This window comes from Lotus japonicus, chromosome 5, assembly GCF_012489685.1.
Source record: "Lotus japonicus ecotype B-129 chromosome 5, LjGifu_v1.2".
Lineage (NCBI taxonomy): Eukaryota > Viridiplantae > Streptophyta > Magnoliopsida > Fabales > Fabaceae > Lotus > Lotus japonicus.
In genome coordinates this window covers 62,554,491-62,573,361 of record NC_080045.1, presented here as the reverse complement: position 1 = coordinate 62,573,361, position 18,871 = coordinate 62,554,491, and the positions used below count along the sequence as shown (strand labels likewise).

Sequence of the window (18,871 nt, the reverse complement as noted above, 5' to 3'; positions counted from 1 at the left end):
TCCACTCCACCAGCACGTAGTGCTTTGACTTTCTGACCATTACCACAGTAAGCTAATTCATGGCTACAATGAACAAAAGCTGTATGTTTTCCACTTCCTGGGGACATCATTAATTACTACTGAAAATTTGTTAGTACTTTTTCAAATAATTATTATTAAAATATATTATGCTATTTTTAGTCTGTTTTATGTTTTAAAAATCTATATATAATGAATGAAAATAATCTTATAACTTCTTGTATATGAATATAAAAACAGAAAATAAAGTGATATTTTTGTGATTATTATTAGAAGAATGTGAATATCATTTTAAAGCAAAACATATATTTTATGGCATTTGATTTTTTTTGTCTTGACGCGAAATCTAGTAGGCTAAGCTGTGGGATTGCTTAACTATTGTATGGAAAGAAATGACACTAGACACTTACTTTGACATTTTTTTTAAATTAAAGATATTTGAACGAAAGCCTAAAGGGTTGTCCGACGGTACTTACATTATATGAGAATAAAATCCTTAAAAACAATAATGCAATGAAAATTGATAAGTAAAGTAAAAACAAAACATAATCACTCAATTTGATAGATTCACTTGAAACATGAATTTAAAACCCTAGAAGTCGCACAAAGGTTCTTAAAACATCTGCAGTGTCGGTTGCTTACCTCATTGCTTAGCCATAAACAACATTGCATAATTTGTTTTTTCATTGGAGCATATTTATATTTATATGGAGAAAAGAGCTCCCATGAGAAAGGAGGATCCCCACATAAAGGAGTTCATAAAATTTTGTTGCAAGACCAAGGAGAGCGACGCTAGGGTTTTCTCGAAGTCGATACTCATCAAAACTTTTTATATTAATTTATTAGTTAAAGACTAGGTAGATTCCATCAAATTGGGAAGATGCCCATATAAATTAGTGGATCATATATAATTGCAACTAGTTATAAAATGTATGGGTAATATAGTGTTAAAGTGGGTGTTGCTAGCACTTCTATTATATCAATAACTCTCCACCCTTAAAGTGACAATTTCAAGATTTGAATGCATTAGAAGAAAAGTTCACTTAAGGTCACAATTCAGTTCAATTTTGGTGTGATTAGAAGGAGAAAAATTATGATCCTTCACTCGTATTGAACACTCTTCCCTTATGTAAGCATTGCACACAATATTATAATTTTGGGTTAAATGTGTTTTTGTTTCTCACAAAATGGTAAATTATTGATTTTTATCCCTTAATTTTTTTTTATATCCCCAAATTTTGAAAACACACAAGTTTGAGAGGGACTAAAACCAAAATTTAAGGGCTGAAAATACAATTTTCAACAACCAAAATTACTAAAGAAGTAATCCTTCAAAATAACTTTTTATTTAGGTATTAGTCTTCTCTCATGACCAAAACTTAGGTATTTACATAAATTGGGGAGCCATAAGTGAGATACCACTCTAAAATAGCTAGAGTACTGACTTGTGCCAGAACTTATAGACCAATGGGCAATCGCAGGTAAGCAGTTATTATGGGCCTATTTTATAGGCCTTTAATATTTTGTTTCTTAATTATTATGAGATTGTATTAAAGGATCAATTCAAAAGTACAAACTATTATTGACCAAAAAAAAAAGTACAAACTATTCACACAAGCAAAATTCGGTATGCTGAGAGTGTATGTTGATAAACAACTTAATTAAGCACCAATAACAATCATTGTCTATTGCATAAGCTAATTTAATAAAATTATTTAAATAATGTGGAAATATGTTATGAAAAGCATAAGTTCTCTCTGTTCAAAAAAAAAGCATAAGCTCTCTTATTCATAACCTAATCAAATCAACTTATGATATAAAGCTCTAAAGAGCTTATATGTAAGACATGCACTATTTACATAAGTTTTCTCGAACACCTGCATAAATACTTTACAATAAAATAAACATGATTAATTAATAAAAAATTATTTTATAACTGGTTAACAATTACTAGCTAGTATAATTAATTGTTTGAGCAATTGAGTGTATTCAGTATGCATAAGTATTTCTAATTTTGTTTTTGTTGGTGTTGTTGTTAAAGTAGAAGGATTTCTCGAAGAATCTTAATTTTACAATTGGTCTGTTGGTGATGGACCAGGCCTGTTGCGGGGTGTGCTGGAGTTTATGGGCCCTCCTTCCAGTGATCATGGTTTATATTTCCCTCCCCACATGTTGGACTAGGACACACACCTTTTATCAATTATCACTACACTTTTCACTCAATTCCAATCCCAGAATGTAAATTTTTTATTTCCCACACAGAATATCTATTTTTTTCTCCTGTAGGATAGTTCAAGTAGTAAGAGTTATGAGACATATGAGTTGGCTGGAGAAGGTCAAGTAATCAATTCCTACTGGGTGCAATTTATCTTTCCGATGTAAAAAAAAGAAAAGAATACCTATCTTTAAATATATGTTTAGATTCACTATTAATCCTTCCAAAATAACTTCTCATCCATCAAAAGTTAAACAACTTTTTTACAGAATCACCTCTTCTTGAAAACAAATTGAGCTTATAACAAAAACCAAATTGATGAATAGCAAATCTCTGTTTATAATTTTTCAGCAACATTGGTGTTTAAATAAAAGGAAAACCAGTAGTAAATTCCAATAAATGCTTAGAAAACTACGTGGTATAGTACTTGAAATAAAATTTGCTCCAGATGCTACAGAAGAAATGAAGAATGATGCTAGCTCTTGGCTTGGTACTGCTGTATAAAATGGTGTGCATTTGCAATATTATTTCTGAGCAAAGGACAATTTGTTTGGCTGGCATAACGGCAAACACTGTTAAAGTGAGCTCAGAAAAATGAGCAAGATTCGAGTGTTATTAAAAGCATCAATAGTCCAGAAAACCCAACTGTATAGCTTTATATTTGCATGTAAAAGCTAGTTACTTGAAAAGTTTAGGCAGGTCGGTAACTTTCACTAGTTTACTTTTAATAACTAATTAATTCATTAATCTCCACAATTACTACAATAATAATCATTACTCATTAGGTATCTTTTGATGAAAAGTATAAACACATTTGCAAGTGGCTAAAGCTTTTGAATCAGTTTCCTGTACATTTATAAGGACTGTTAATTACTTTAAAAATATATGTACATATGTATGATTAGTTGCTTTTTAAAGGCACTTTTAATCTTTTCACACTTTGATTGATAGAGATAAGTTAAGAGTATGGAGAGAGTTTGAGAAGAGAGGAAAAGCAACATTGTTTGATGGTAGGAAGGAGGGGGGAGCCGGGAGAGGGATGAGTAGGTGAGTCCATCCCCTTTTTTAGAGGTCTTTCAAAATGAAGAGAAATGAGTGAATTATTTATTTTATCAATTTTTTGCATTCACTAGAAATTTTTTATTTGATATTAAGTGAGATAAAATGGTCTTTAGTTACAAAAAGAAACTCTTTCTTAGCCCTCAACCTCATGTGATCTGGCCTTACAAAATCTCTAGTCTATCTGTCGCAAGTTGGACACGTCATCTTTCCTCCACCTCAGCATTAGACAGCACATCATCACACTTGGGCCAGCAGAAGCCCCAGACTCTCCAATCAGTGAGGTCACATGCATAAACTCAATCGGATGCTTGAGGACAAGGTTACCTGCTCAAATCGAGACCAGAGTGTCTCGCGTGGATGGTGATAGCGAGGATTGGAATGGATGATCGGGTCAAGAACGACGACATTGCTTCGTCTAATTTAGATAGAGAAAATTTGGAGGTAGAAAGAGAGGAGGCTCAACAACAAGGGTGTTCAAAATAATGAGTGCGAGTGAGAGAGCTGCGCGGGATTACCCTAAACCTCATTTTTAAAAAAATTAGTGTGGGTCAGACCAACACCAAACACATATCTAATATTAGTCTTAGTCAAACCAGTATATAATCTTTGGGTTAGAGGTTTTGGGATACTCCTTTATTATCGGTCAAGCCGACACAACATTATATATCAATGCTGGTCCTTTTGGTGAGTTTAACCAACGCAACTTAGTGTCAAACTGATTGAACTAACCATTAAATCATATGAATTGTAAGTGTTGGAGTCCGGATCGACGTTATAGGATGCAGCTAATTAACACTTCTGTTGTAGTGATAGAAGACAATGATGAATACATTCAATGACAGTTGCTTGAAGAATAAGAATAATACTGGTGGTTTCTCAAACTCAATTGATTTAATTGATAACCAAGATGAAGAGAGGAGTAGAAGGAGACGATTGATGGTTGCTCAAATGAAGAAGGTGAAGTACGTACAATGGAAGATGTGTTTTAGCAATATCTTAAATGAATGGGTGCTGGTTTAGGTGTGGGGATGGTTAAAAAAGCATGACCCCAAATGGATTCTGCAGGGATCTCAGCAAGATGGGGAAGAAATAAGAAGAAAAAAAAAATATTGGTAGTTTTTCTTCTTTTTTTTTTCCCTTTTCACAAGTATCCTTTTTGGGGTGATAATTTTACTCAAAATTATCATTGGCCAACACAGTGACACACATGGGGTCTTATTTGTTACTAAAGGCCAACTTATATACGTCTAGAGACTTTACTCTAACCTTACCCTCTCACCAAGATTTAACTTTTCTTGTGTTCTGATTCAATCTAGAGGACTCAAAGAACAAGTGTGCCATCAAGATATATATGATATATCTATGTTCATAAAACACAAGAAATGGTGCCAAAATGGGTCCTAATCCCTCACATCATACACCAAAGAAACAATTATTTGACCATTAGAAAAATGGTAGAGTGGTAATCAAAGGATATGCTTTCTTTTATAAAGTCCATTAAGAGATCTCCCCTGTCTTTCTACTGCGCTAAAGATGCATTTCCCTTCTGCTTTTATCATTATAGTGGGGTTCTATGCTTATTAGCACTAATTACCATTTAGGAGAAAGACATTAAAGCCAATGAACCAAACAATTTGGCTTTTTTCACTATGTTGGCTCAAATTTATTATGTGCCATTGTGCCAACAACTTCATCTGTATAAGTACCTCAATATAATGAAGACTACATTTATTTTCTGTAAGATTCATGGGACCAGTACTATTGCAGAATAAATTTTTCAACACAAAAATGAAATAAGGGCCAACATTAATGTAAAAGAATGCTGAGTCTTGATTGAACTTACACACTCGATTTCAGGACTAATCAAGTTTCTCACAACCAAATTAGTACTGATTGAGCTTATAACTTGCACTTAATTATCTAAATAACATATGCTACTTAAATTATATTCTCATTCTTGCTTTCATTGTAAAGGAGCAACCATTCTCTCCCTCACACAGAAAAAGACAACAGAAAATTACACCATGCATAGTAAGAGGTAAAAACAGACGAATAATTGAGTAAGTGGACGAATAATAATTCACCACTTAAGGCAAGGCATCTGAGATCAGCGGTGCTCAGAAGCAGTACATGCATTCTGTGAAACTTGAGGGACCCCTCATCAGTTTTTTGTAAAAATGTTTGAAGTACTAAAATCTATTGAAGAATTTGTCCTTTAGAATTGATTTTTTATTACAATTAACAAGATTCACAGTATGAATTCACTTTGAATTCTGTCAGAACCGCTTCTCTCTTTAAAGCATTTAAACAAATGTTAAAGCAAAGGTAGTGCATTGGAAACTCTGGAGTTCTTAAAAGACCTTTTTATCATTATGTCATGTAAGTTTTTCTGTGTGTATGTTAGTATGTGTATTAAACTTAATACTATACTTTAATTTTGGATTTAAGTTTTTTATCAAATTTATGTAGTTCGGAAGTAAAAGGAAGCATTGAGATTCTTAAAATCACATGATGCTGCTACCTGTTGGTAAGTGTGATTGTAAGGATTGTAAAAATAACACAACCCAATAAAAACATTACTACTATTGCTTAGAGTCAGAGAACCATACCAACATTTACTTCAAGCACCAACTACCAGAAACCCCTTTTAATTCACCATTCAATGAGGAATTCACAAAACAGCCGCTCTCCTTTATTACCTGCGCGTTGGTGGCAGCAGAGTAAAGTAAGGATCACCCTCTCTCTCTTCTCTTAAATATCACAATTCAATAACCCGACCGAGCGTGATGTGTTGATTGTTCATCTCATCTCTTAACAAATAAGTCGATGGCTCGATACTAATTCATGTGAAGGCAATGTAGCATATTTTGAAGATTAGTCACTATTTTCGGCGGTAGATATCTTGTCTCAACAAAATAAAAAAACAGCCCCTATTAAATTCTCTTCACCCACCTCTTCATTTTGAGAACCCAATTCTTCAAAAACCTTACCTTTCTTCTTCCTAGCATGTGAGCATGACTCTGAGTTCATTCACTCCAATGGAAAAGATGAGTTGCATTCTAGCAATGTATCTCCTCTTCTTGAGTATAACCTTATCAGCAAATGCTCAATTTCTCAAGAAGACTTACATCATTCAAATGGACAACTCAGCAATGCCAGCAGGTACCTTCTCTACTCACCTTGAATGGTATTCATCAAAAGTGAAATCAGTGCTGTCCAAATCACTAGAATCTGAGACAATTTCCAGTGAAGAAGAAGAAGAGAGAATCATTTACAGTTACCACACTGCTTTCCATGGTGTGGCTGCAAAACTGACCCCAGAAGAAGCTCAGAAGCTAGAGTCACAAGAAGGTGTTGTGGCCATTTTCCCAGAGACAAGGTACCAGCTACACACCACAAGAAGCCCAACTTTCCTTGGGCTTGAAAAAATGCAAAGCACTGAAATCTGGTCAGAAAAGCTTTCCAACCATGATGTTGTGGTGGGAGTGTTGGACACTGGGATCTGGCCAGAGAGTCAGAGCTTCAATGACACAGGTTTCAAACCAGTACCTTCTCACTGGAAAGGTGCATGTGAGACAGGAAGAGGATTCAGAAAACACCACTGCAATAACAAGATTGTAGGGGCAAGAATCTTCTACCATGGATATGAAGCAGCATCAGGTAGAATTGATGAGAAATCAGAATACAAATCACCAAGGGACCAAGATGGGCATGGAACTCACACTGCAGCAACAGTTGCTGGATCCCCAGTGCATGGTGCTAATCTTCTTGGCTATGCCCATGGCACAGCAAGAGGAATGGCACCAGGTGCAAGAATTGCAGCTTACAAAGTTTGCTGGAGTGGTGGATGCTTCAGCTCAGATATTCTCTCAGCTGTTGATAGAGCAGTTGCTGATGGTGTCAATGTTCTTTCCATCTCCTTAGGTGGTGGAGTTTCATCTTACTACCATGATAGTTTATCTGTAGGAGCATTTGGAGCAATGGAAAAAGGTGTTTTTGTTTCATGTTCTGCTGGGAATGCAGGGCCTGACCCTGTTAGTCTTACAAATGTGTCACCTTGGATCACCACAGTTGGAGCCAGCACAATGGATAGGGATTTCCCAGCAGAAATTCACCTGGGAAATGGAAGAAAGTTCACTGGAACTTCACTCTACAAAGGAAGAACCATGCTCTCAGTTAAGAAACAATACCCTTTGGTCTACATGGGGAGTAATTCAAGCAGCCCTGACCCAAATTCTTTGTGCTTGGAAGGTACTTTGGATCGTCACAAAGTTGCAGGAAAAATTGTGATATGTGACAGAGGAATTAGCCCAAGGGTGCAAAAGGGTCAGGTGGTGAGAAATGCAGGTGGTGTGGGAATGATTCTCACAAACACTGCAGTCAATGGAGAAGAGCTTGTTGCTGATTGTCACCTCCTTCCAGCAGTTGCAATTGGAGAGAAAGAAGGTAAAGACCTCAAAAGCTATGTGTTGAGGACTAGAAAAGCCACTGCAACTTTATCATTTCTTGAAACAAGATTGGGAATTAGACCATCACCTGTTGTGGCAGCATTTTCATCAAGAGGGCCTAATTTCCTTTCTCTTGAGATTCTCAAACCTGATATGGTTGCTCCTGGTGTGAACATTCTTGCTGCTTGGAGTGGTGCCATAGGTCCTTCAAGTCTTCCAACAGATCATAGGAGGGTGAAGTTCAACATCCTCTCAGGAACTTCAATGTCATGTCCTCATGTTAGCGGCGTCGCTGCTTGGCTTAAAGCGAAGCATCCGAATTGGAGTCCTGCTGCTATCAAATCCGCGTTGATGACAACAGCTTATGTTCATGACAACACCATCAACCCTCTGAGGGATGCATCTAGTCCTGAACCTTCAACTCCTTATGATCATGGTGCTGGACACATTAATCCAAAAAAAGCTCTTGATCCAGGTTTTGTCTATGATATTGCACCTCAGGAGTATTTTGATTTTCTCTGCATACAGAAGCTAACTCCTTCACAAGTTCAAGTTTTTGCCAAACATTCAAACAGAACTTGCAAGCACACTCTTGCAAGTGCAGGGGACTTGAACTACCCAGCTATTTCAGTTGTGTTTCCTCAGAAAGCTTCCATTTCAGTTTTGACTGTTCACAGAACCGCCACCAATGTTGGACCTGCAGTATCCAAATACCATGTCAATGTTTCTCCATTTAAAGGTGCTTCTGTCAAAGTTGAGCCAGACACATTGAACTTCACTAGGAAATATCAGAAACTGGCTTACAAGGTTACCTTCACAGTGAAAACTCGGCAAATAGAACCAGAATTTGGAGGCCTGGTTTGGAAGGATGGTGTGCACAAAGTGAGAAGCCCCATTGTAATAACATATCTGCCACCAATGTGAACTTCATCACTAGGATTTCTACTTACTAGTTCAGCAGTTTTTACCTTTTTGCAATAAGCAAATTTTCTGTACTATGTAGTGTGAAGTGATGCATTTTTATAACAGGAAATGCTTGATTCTCAAATATTGTAGTTCTTGTTATGCTTCATCATTGTGATCTATATTACTTAAACATGCATCTTGCATTTCCTTTTTTTCCTAGTCAAGTAACAGATTGCTTGAAGAATCCACTTCAACTCTCATATAGCATAATGGGAAAGTTATATGTATGTACATGTTTATGTTGAAAATATTTATTTGCAAAGACATGATGCTGAGATGGGGTTTCATCAGCACATTAACTCATAAAGTTGTCACAGAAATTAATTTTCCTGGTGGAGAAGCTGCCTTCTCATTCAATTGGCATTTATGAATATTAAAAGAAGATTATTCACAGACCCTTATGACTTTTTGAAACACTAGTTAATGGGATGGGGTTCCTTCAAAGGTGTTTAGATTTCACTCATAACTGTGATTTTTTAACAGTGAAGAGCTCACATTCAGTTTCCAGTTTTCACTGTATTTTGCTTTCACAACTTCTGCTAGTGGATTCATTTTGAGTGAGACACAAGTCACAAGGTACTACTTGCATGTGAGAATCAACAGAATAGATGGGTCCATAAAAAATGTGGTCTTTTTGTAATTCATGTTTTGAAAAAATTGTGTTTTTCTTTTCCTTTCATACTGTTTCACAAATTTTAATAGGATCTCATTAATGTTTATGTAGAAGAAGAAGAAAAGAAAAGAACAAAAGTTTCACATGATTTAATGCGCATCATGACGTAAAACAATTCATGTGCATTAATGGTCCTATAGAACCACTTTTCAATCTTTTTCAGAAAAATAGGGGCAAGTAGGGAGGGGCAAAATTTTTTTTTGAATGGATTGCATCTTGTTGTATTTTGTTTGAGTTAAACACACTCATCAAAATAATACTATCACATTCTCATCTAAATCATGCACTTTATTTCCCCTCACTCCTTTTAATTTTTGCGACGAAATTTTAGAATCCATCACAAAATTCAAATGATAGAAACATAATTAGTGACAAATTTTATAAAGGATATTTTCCATCTATTTTAGCAACATATTATATTCCTATCTCTAAAATCTGTCAATAATTTAAAATACTTGTTAAACTTTGCTTGTATTAGTGATGAATTTTAGAGATGAAAAATAATTTCGTCTCTGAAATAGAGAGATTTAAATTAATGACAATTTATGCGACAAAAGTCATCTCTTTATAAAAGTTGTCACTAATTTTGTCTCTATAATTCATTATTCAAGGAGCTTGTGATAGATTCTAATTATATTCCATTGCAAAATTTGAAGGGGGGGGGGTGAAGTGTATATTTTAGACAAGAGTGAAGCGAAGTGTCATTTTAACAAACATTGAGGTGAGTGCATTTTACTCTCTTTTTTTCACTGATCAAGGTATTCTTGACAATATATTCCCAAATAGGGCACTAATTGTTTAAACCAGTATCAAGGTTACTGACTGAAACAATAATTTAGGCCTGGTTGGTATTGTTCTCGCTCATCTTTGTCTTAGAGTTGGTGAAGCGTGCAAAAGACACTCTGATAGACTCGTCTTAACGAGTCAGGTCGTAGACCATGGGTTATCAGTTCTAAATCGACCTATGATAATGAGTTGAATTGAAGTTAGTTGAAGACTTACATACCACGACCACGTGCTTAGATGTGCATCTTACGCCCGCTCCAAACTATGTTATATTAAAGCTACGCATTGTAGCTTATGGTTTAATGTAATTTCGGGTCAGACTTGATTTTCATTAGTCAAACCAAACACTTATTAAGTGAATTGGGTCTATATTGGTAAGTTTGACTTTGGGGCGGTCCATGGATATCATGGCCCAAGTCGGAACAATAACTTAAAACAGTTCATGTTCAAAAAAAACAATTCATGTGCATTAATGGTCTTATAGAACTACTTTCTTTTGCTTAAAAAAAACTACTTTCTCAATTTTTGTCAGAACAGTAGGTGCATTATGTTTCTCAGTTGTTTTATTTTTCTCAATAGATGGAGTTTATCTGACAATAATGAGTAATTTAACGACTACTATGTTCAAGAAACTAGAACCCAACCCAACCCAAGTCGTCAAAGATAAAAAAAAAAAAACCAACCCAATTTACAATTTCATCTCTCAAAGCAACTATGTTATTTCTATCAAAGGCCCAAAACGTTGAAGTATCAGAGTCTCACATATGCTAGTGTGAAGCATGATATTTCCCTTGATAGCTACCGAGAGAGTTCCAATGTTCCATCATGCATTCCTCAAAGTCAACCCCAACCCCAAACACCACCCCTGAAAAAAGAGAGCATGCTGTTGTACAATAAAAAAAAAGGCAAAAGTATATAAGGATTTTAATATACTCACACATACTTTCTCATTACATTTAATTCATTAATTTATTTTCCTATCACATAATTAATTTCCACATTTTTCTCTTTTGTTTGTGTATTATTTTGTAAGTGTGGTGTGGATTTGGAGTGTCTAATTGTCTTATTCTTTTGTTTGAGTATAAAAAGATCGTTATCTAGAAAAGTCTGGACTTTGAAAAGTCAGGCCCTCTAATATTGATCGAAATTATTTTATTTATACGTATGAATATAAAAAGAAAATTAATGAATAAAAGCCAACGTACGGAATACATAAAATGATAAACTAAAAAGAAGTGTGAATATCAATAAATAAAGACATGATAATGGTTACTTGCGAGTTTGATTGATGGAAACTTGTACGTGTGCACCAAATCAAACCGAACAACTTATTTCCTACCAAAAAATAAACATTAATAAAGAGAGTTGTTCAATCTAGAAGCTACACGTTTTTGAACTTGTTTTAATTAATAATTAATCAAATCTGAAGTCAAAAGTACCATTCGTGGCCCTATGATTGCAACCACACGTGGGTTTATATTTACGACTTCATATATGGATATGATTGTTTTAAGTAACCCGTTATTGTTTATTTATTTATTATATTAATCCTTGATTCTTTTTTTTTTGAACGTAATCTTTGATTCTTAATCGTTACAAGTTCAAAGACAAGACATTTTCTATGGTTTTATGAGAAGATAAATATTTAACGTGAACAAATTGTATCAATAAATACTAGCACAGATTATAGATGATTAAGTATTTTAAATATATTTGGTTAAATGTTTGATCTATGACAATGTATATAGTGAATGATTTGTTAGAAAAATCTATCATCTTAACTGTTGGTGATTTTAGTATCATCAATGAATTTTAATAGTAATGTGATTTATTGTAGGTCGATGCGATTATGCGTTAAGCTCGGAAACGAGTTAGGGTAGTGCGGAATGCACGCTTGTTGAGCCAACGCATAATTGACCGTGATTAGATTGCGGGGTTCCAAGGGGCTCCGCTGGGGTCTCGTTTTTCGGTTTCTGAAACAAACTCCTTGATAAGGAGTCATCTGGCCTCAGTTTCATGTAGAGAAAATAAAAACCGATATCTCTCTACATTCCTGATCTGTTATCATTTGCCTGAAGCAGATTGATCTTCAAGAATTATCCCAACAAGGATTTCGTGAACCCAGACAAGAATAGGGTCGAAATACTTTGTTCGGAAAGTGTACGAACACGATTCTTCGAAGTTACCGGGATTATCATACCCAAATTTCTAACATTAACTCCTAAGAATGAGCATACTCGTGGTAGTTATTATTTGATAAAAAAAACATCCTTTTGAGATTAGAACATTTGATCAGCATGCTTTTAGAAATCTTAAATTGGTCGAGGTTCCTCACAAATATTAAAAAAAAATGAAAAAAGGTTCAAATCAACACTCTCTCTTGTTGATTTTGTTCTTTTATAATTTCTACTCCTTTTCTCATAATCCATAATATATAGAAACAGGAATAGTTCAGGGTCCAACTATTCCAGGTGGCAATTCAAAACATGCTCTTCATCATAAGCCACGTGGCATTTTTTCAGAGCATTTCCATTTTTTTATTTTTCTTTTCTTTGCTCAAAATATCCCATCTCTCCCTCGGATATCTGACTGCTCTCTCTTTCTCCTTCAACCCCAATCTCAACGATCAGATAACATGACCAGAGGCAGAGCAAAAAATTCAGAAATAATATTGATATGATTCTACTTTGTTGAAATTAGCTACCATTTGACTCCACAATCAAAAAAAGAAATTGGCTACCATTTGGACCATGAAGGGGTCAGACTCAGATCGGGTAGCGGTGGTGGTAACAGCCGTAGCCGAGGCGGCGGTGGTGGATTGAGGGGTGTAGAGTTCAGGTGGTCCTAGAAGAGTCGCGGACATGGGATCGAAGCAGACTCAGATCTGCTTTGACTCGAAAATTTCTTTTCTCCTTCAACCCCAATCTCAACAACCTGAGAGATAAAGCAGATCCAGAGACCGAGTAAAGCGATTCTGGGCTACCCATCTCCTACCCGAGTCTCCAAGCACGCAAATCTGCGTTTTTTCCTACTGGAATTTGGACTGAACATGAACGGCTGAACAACTTCAAATTTCAGGTACTATTTTGGTGATCATATGGACTGAACATTTCCTTTCTTACTGGAATTTTAGTTTTGTCCATCTTTTTCTCATTCTGCATATCAAATTGGTTTTCCTTATTATATGGACTTTTCCCATTGGTTCTTATATATAGTATCATGGTTTGATACTTGGCACAGACGGCTAAGAATGTAGAAGAGGAATGTGATTATTGAAGGCTTAATCATTGATTCTTCTTTGGTTCGGGAGTTGCAGGGCTTGAGACTGAATGGTGTCACCATGAATGGCTGAACAGCTTCAAATTTCAGGTATTATTTTCATTTTCGTTCTCTAATTTTCTTAATCCTGTTGTGTCGCCACCATTGTCTGCAGAGCTACTGAAAACCCTAATTATGGGCTGCCAAGTCCATAATTAGGAAACAACTTCTATTTGAACATTAGAGATTTTTGAAAATAGGATATTGTTCACCTTTAATTACCCTCCATCAAGCTTCAAATTAGTGAAAATTATTCTCTCATAAAGGCATTTATATTTTTATATTCAAAATAAAACTCTAGCCATTTCATTCATCACTCGGTAATTAGTGTTTTTGAATTTAAATTTGTGCTTGACCTTAAATTACTCCCCTAACCAGCCTCAAATTAGTGAATTTAGAAACCACCAATATAATAGTAACAACCCCATCTCCATTACCATCTATTCAATTTTAAATTTTAAATAAAAGGTAGTTACTTGAGTGATAAGTTTGTTTCCTTGTGGGCAAATTGAAATTTCATAGATTTTATTTTCAAAAAAACAATTCATAGTTTTTTTTTTATGCTTTTTAACTATTATATTAATTAAGATATTGATCCAAGTATACATTCTATTATCTTTTCTGAAGCTAGGACGAACCTTCTTATCAGTTAGGTGATTACTTATTTTTTTGAAAGGCACTTAGGTGATTACTTAATTTTATGATAATTGGAAAGATACAGTTCTGATGATATATTATGTCCAGAATCATATAAATGGATCAATATTAGCAGAGATTTGACATCTTAACGTAGGGTAAGACAAAAAAAAATTAGTATACAATTGTACAAATATTATCTAGCTGCTGTGTATTATCAAATTAGTGAATTTTGAAATAAAGTATTAAAGTTCTACTAAGCACGAAAAAAAAAACCTTCGAAAATTTTCCTTAACCAGAATCGTAAAAAATCACGCTTCTGTCTAATTTTTTAAAAAAGAATAGGTGTAGGAATGATAGACCTTGAACTGGAAATGAGTCAATTGATCTTTATAGCTTACAATGTCATTTTCCCCTTTTCTTCATCTTCATTTTTGTTTTTTATTGATCTTTCTTCTTAATTTTAGTCCAATAATTCCTTTCATTCTTAGAAGCAAAAATAAGAGAAAACCTATTAGAATGCGAAATTATTTATATGGGTTTTTCATGGTGCTGCAGCCTCAGATTACAACTGCTACTATGTCACATCCAAAATTTACTCATGCTGAATTGGAAGGAACAAGATAAGGAACAGAGTAAGAACAGGTGCTATGAGAAAAAATGTCCTTCACCACCTTTAATCTTATGGTGCCTTCCAAAGGAGTTTGGTGAAGGAAGACTTGCTTCAATACTTAATGAATGTATAAAGGTGCTCTTTCTGTAGATTTAAAGATCACTGCTAAGCGACCTGATTTGAAGGTCATATCCAAGGCAAGTCAATATTCAATGGTTTACTTTTGTTTTTGTAGAATCTTTTGTTACAATTCTCACGATATTTAGCTATGATTTTGGAAGTAGGCAGAGGAAGAGTTTTTTTTTGGTAAGCAGGCAGAGGAAGAGTATCCTACATATGTTTATGTTTGGTGATCTATCCCACTAAAACATTTCTATCAAATCTCCTTTCCTCCTTTCTCTTCTTGATTTTTTGTGACTTTGAGTGCAGGGTCTGCGGGAAGTAGTTCTGAGGGAAAACTTAATTTAAATGGGTTGTTGGAAGCTACTTCTTATTTTTTCTGTTAAATTTTGCCTAATAAACTTCGTTTTGCAACCATTTGTTTTTTATTCTTAGGCTTAAATATGTTGGAGGTCCCTCTAAAATAGGGATCTTTTGGTTAAGGCCCCTACAATTTTTTTTGGGTGGAATAAGCCCCTAATGTGAAAATAATATATAGTGATAAACCCCTGCCGTGAGGTTCCGTTTAATTTCTCATGATTCTGCAAACGACGCTGACGTAAATTATATTTTGTGAAAATTATTCAATTAAAGAGGGTGCCACGTAAGTAAATTAGGGTTGAAAAAATAAAAACCCAAGTAAAAAACTCAAGTAAAATCCCCAAACGTACTTGTGTTTTTTACTTTGGATTTTCATTTTATTTTTATTTTTTGATCCCTCATTTACTTACGTGGCACCCTCTTTAATTGAATAATTTTCACAAAATATAATACACGCCAACGCCGTTTACAGAATCATCATAAATTAAACGGAACCTCACGGTAGGGGCTTATCACCATATATTATTTTCACATTAGGGGCTTATTCCACCCAAAAAAATTTGTAGGGGCCTTAACCAAAGCACCCCTATTTTAGAGGGACTTCCAACATATTTAAGCCTTATTCTTATTTCTCTTCTAATGTTTTGGTTTTGTGCTGTTTTTCCTATTCATTTAATCTATTTCAGATATTGCTTTTCCCTTATTCTCTGTTAGAACATTAATCCAAACTCTCTTATTGTGTTAAAAAAAGGCCTTCACCACCTTTAATCTTATGGTGTAAAGACCAAAAGAGTTTGGTGAATTAAGACTAGCTTCAAGACTTCATGAATGTATAAATGTACTCTTTCTGTAGATTTTACTGTCAAACGACCTGATCTGAAGGTCATATCCAAGGCAAGTCAAGATGCTTATAGAGGGGGCTAAAGGTAAGGAAAACCCAGCTGTGAACTCCCCGCTAGAGAGGCATATAGGAAACAACTTGCAGAAAGCTTAAACATGAACAGGACTTAGGTTCTTGCTTTCAAGAACAAGCCACTTGAGCCATTTGACTTGGTCCCTCATGAGATCTACAACTCTTCCCCAAGGTACTCATACTAATAGATCACTTATTCTCTTTTTGCAAGATGCATAGAGTTCAAGTTTGAATTGAAAGAGGAAAAGAATGTTTTGCACATTAAGTATTTCTGTGGAAGGATACTATAGCGTGCTAATTGTTTGCTCAGATTTTGTGTCATTGTACTATTGTGCCTCAGTCTTCCTTTAAAAGAAAGGTTTTTTTATCCAAATTTCATCTTTTTATGTTTCGAAATGGGGCTGTTTCAATTCGAGTCAGCTTTGTTCCTTGCATTGTTATTAAAAATATCTAATGATAAAAGACCTCAAATTACAAAATGGAGCATTGTGGGAGTGATACAAAACTCCATGAAAACTGAAAAAAAAACCCTTAAATTTGCTATCTTTGGAGTCCAACTTGCTTAAATTTTGTGCTCAACTGTTATGTTTTTTACACAGATTTTGTGTTCATTTGTCCACATGGAGATCCACAAATCAATTAGAGTTCGATGTTTGAAGGCCTTGGCATGGGCATCACCTACAATTTTTCTTTGTGGCAGTATATGGCTGATGCATATGCAGGATTTTCCTATCAACCCACCAACCAATAAATGAGCGGTGAGAGATTGAATGTGTAGCTGAGCTTTGCCTCCAAATATTCATTAGTGTATTGATTTAAAGATCAATGAGATTATATTAAAAGGGTTGACCTATTTTGAAGGAATTGTAATTTAATGGGGAAGTTGCTCAGATTGTCATTCTTTAGGTAACGTGATTTACTTCAATATCTACAAGATTTGGTTCAATATTTTGTACCAGTGCCTTGCAGGACCCGGAATATAAACACGAGAACAAAGCAAATTAAGTTTTTTCTTAAAAAACAGTTTTCAAAAACGATTTCTAATAACAACTTTTAAATACAATTTTCAAAAACTGCAATTAATTAGATTTTCTAAGTGTTTCTTTTTTACAAGATACCAAGTTAAAATGATTTGAAGGATATTTTACAACTTAATCCAGAAAGGTAAGAAGCTGTCACTTCTCAAGTTATTCCAATTTATACTTGAAGAGAAGTGTTCATAAAATGAACCAAAAACCAATGCAGGTTGAAGCCATTCTTGATTCTATCCTGTAGCCAATAATACATCCAAATTACTAGAGTGAGCGCTGAATAGAGAACTCCCCAATTGTTCTTTTCACTATTATGTTGCTATGAACTCTATTTTCTCTCTTAAATGTATGCATCGTTGCCCACCACTCCACCCATATGATCCAATCCAAGGACTTTCTTTACTAAATTGAAACTTTAGATATTAACACTTAACAGTGTTAAGGACCTCTTTCCTTTTCATGTCATTTTCAAATAATTTGATTGAATTTACTTTCTAACTTTTTAAAATAATTTTAGAAACATACTAGAAAATATTAATATACATAAATATTTAGTTACAATTATTTATGTTTAAATTGTACTGTAAAAAGCTATCACGGGTACCTGAAATTATTTTCGTGTTAAAATGGACAAGAACATTCACATGATAAAAAACTCCAACAGGAGGAACATTTTACTTGAAAACACTTTCATCTACAAATTAATAGAAACATATTTTTTTTAAAAATTGACTATTTTGCAATATAATTTCATGTTAAAAGTAAATGCTTTCATGTTAAAACGGACATAAACATTTACATGATAAATGATCTGACGGGAAGGAACATTTTACATGAAAATACTTTCATGTACAAATTAATAAAAACACTATTTTAATTAAAATTGCACTATTTTACAATATACTTTCATGTTAAAAGTGCACTATATAACAATATTACTTAAATTTTTATACAATTTCTAGGGTAAAAGCCCTCACGGGGAGGACGTTTTGCAATAAAATATTCTAATGTTAAAACTAATATAAAAATAAATATACTTTCATGTTAAAAGTGCACTATATAACATGCACACTCATTAATGTCTTCTCAATATTTAAAAGTGCATCAAGTGTTTAAATTTTTTTCATCTATTTCAATTAAATTTCCACTGTTATTGTATTTAGTTTCGTGGATTAATAATTTTTCTTATACTTATCTAATATATTTTGTTAACAAATAGCATAATTTATATATAATATATTTTCTATTATTTCAGTCAAGCTTACATTGTTTTCTACTGTTTATAATTTTCTAAACTATATCAAATAAATACTAATATATACCAAATGTCACCCGTGAATGCACGGGTATAAAACTAGTTCAAACAAAAGTGAAAAATGTAGTATAAGGTCGCTAGTCATATATAGGAGGATTGAGTTAATTACAATATAACATCATCTACAAATCTGGAGGAACTTATTTAACATCTCTGCATTCCGTACCAAATACTCCTACACGACTATGATCCTGTAATAGGCCAAGAAAACATTAATATTTAACTAAAAAAGTTCAAAGCTATATGTAAAAGTATTGACTATAACCCTAAAATTTAGATGGTATATATGGACTGAAACTAAATTTGACTTTAAAATAGGGAATATAACCTTATTCAAGCCTAGTTTCTTTTATTCAATCTATTGGATATAAAATACTAGTTTCTTTTATTCAATCTA

At 34.1% G+C, this 18,871-nt stretch overlaps 1 protein-coding gene and 1 long non-coding RNA gene across 2 annotated transcripts; both read left to right on the top strand.

Moving 5' to 3' along the window:
• Positions 1–5,900: 5,900 nt before the first annotated feature.
• Positions 5,901–8,815, top strand: LOC130717360 (subtilisin-like protease SBT1.3). The gene has a single exon (XM_057567568.1). The coding sequence runs from the start codon at positions 6,310–6,312 to the stop codon at positions 8,665–8,667; it is 2,358 nt and encodes a 785-aa protein (XP_057423551.1). The 5' UTR covers positions 5,901–6,309; the 3' UTR covers positions 8,668–8,815.
• A 3,993-nt stretch (positions 8,816–12,808) lies between these two features.
• Positions 12,809–15,198, top strand: LOC130721177 (uncharacterized). The gene is made up of 3 exons (XR_009013353.1): positions 12,809–13,246; positions 13,485–13,537; positions 14,681–15,198. It is a non-coding gene; the product is annotated as an uncharacterized LOC130721177 (long non-coding RNA).
• Positions 15,199–18,871: the final 3,673 nt, after the last annotated feature.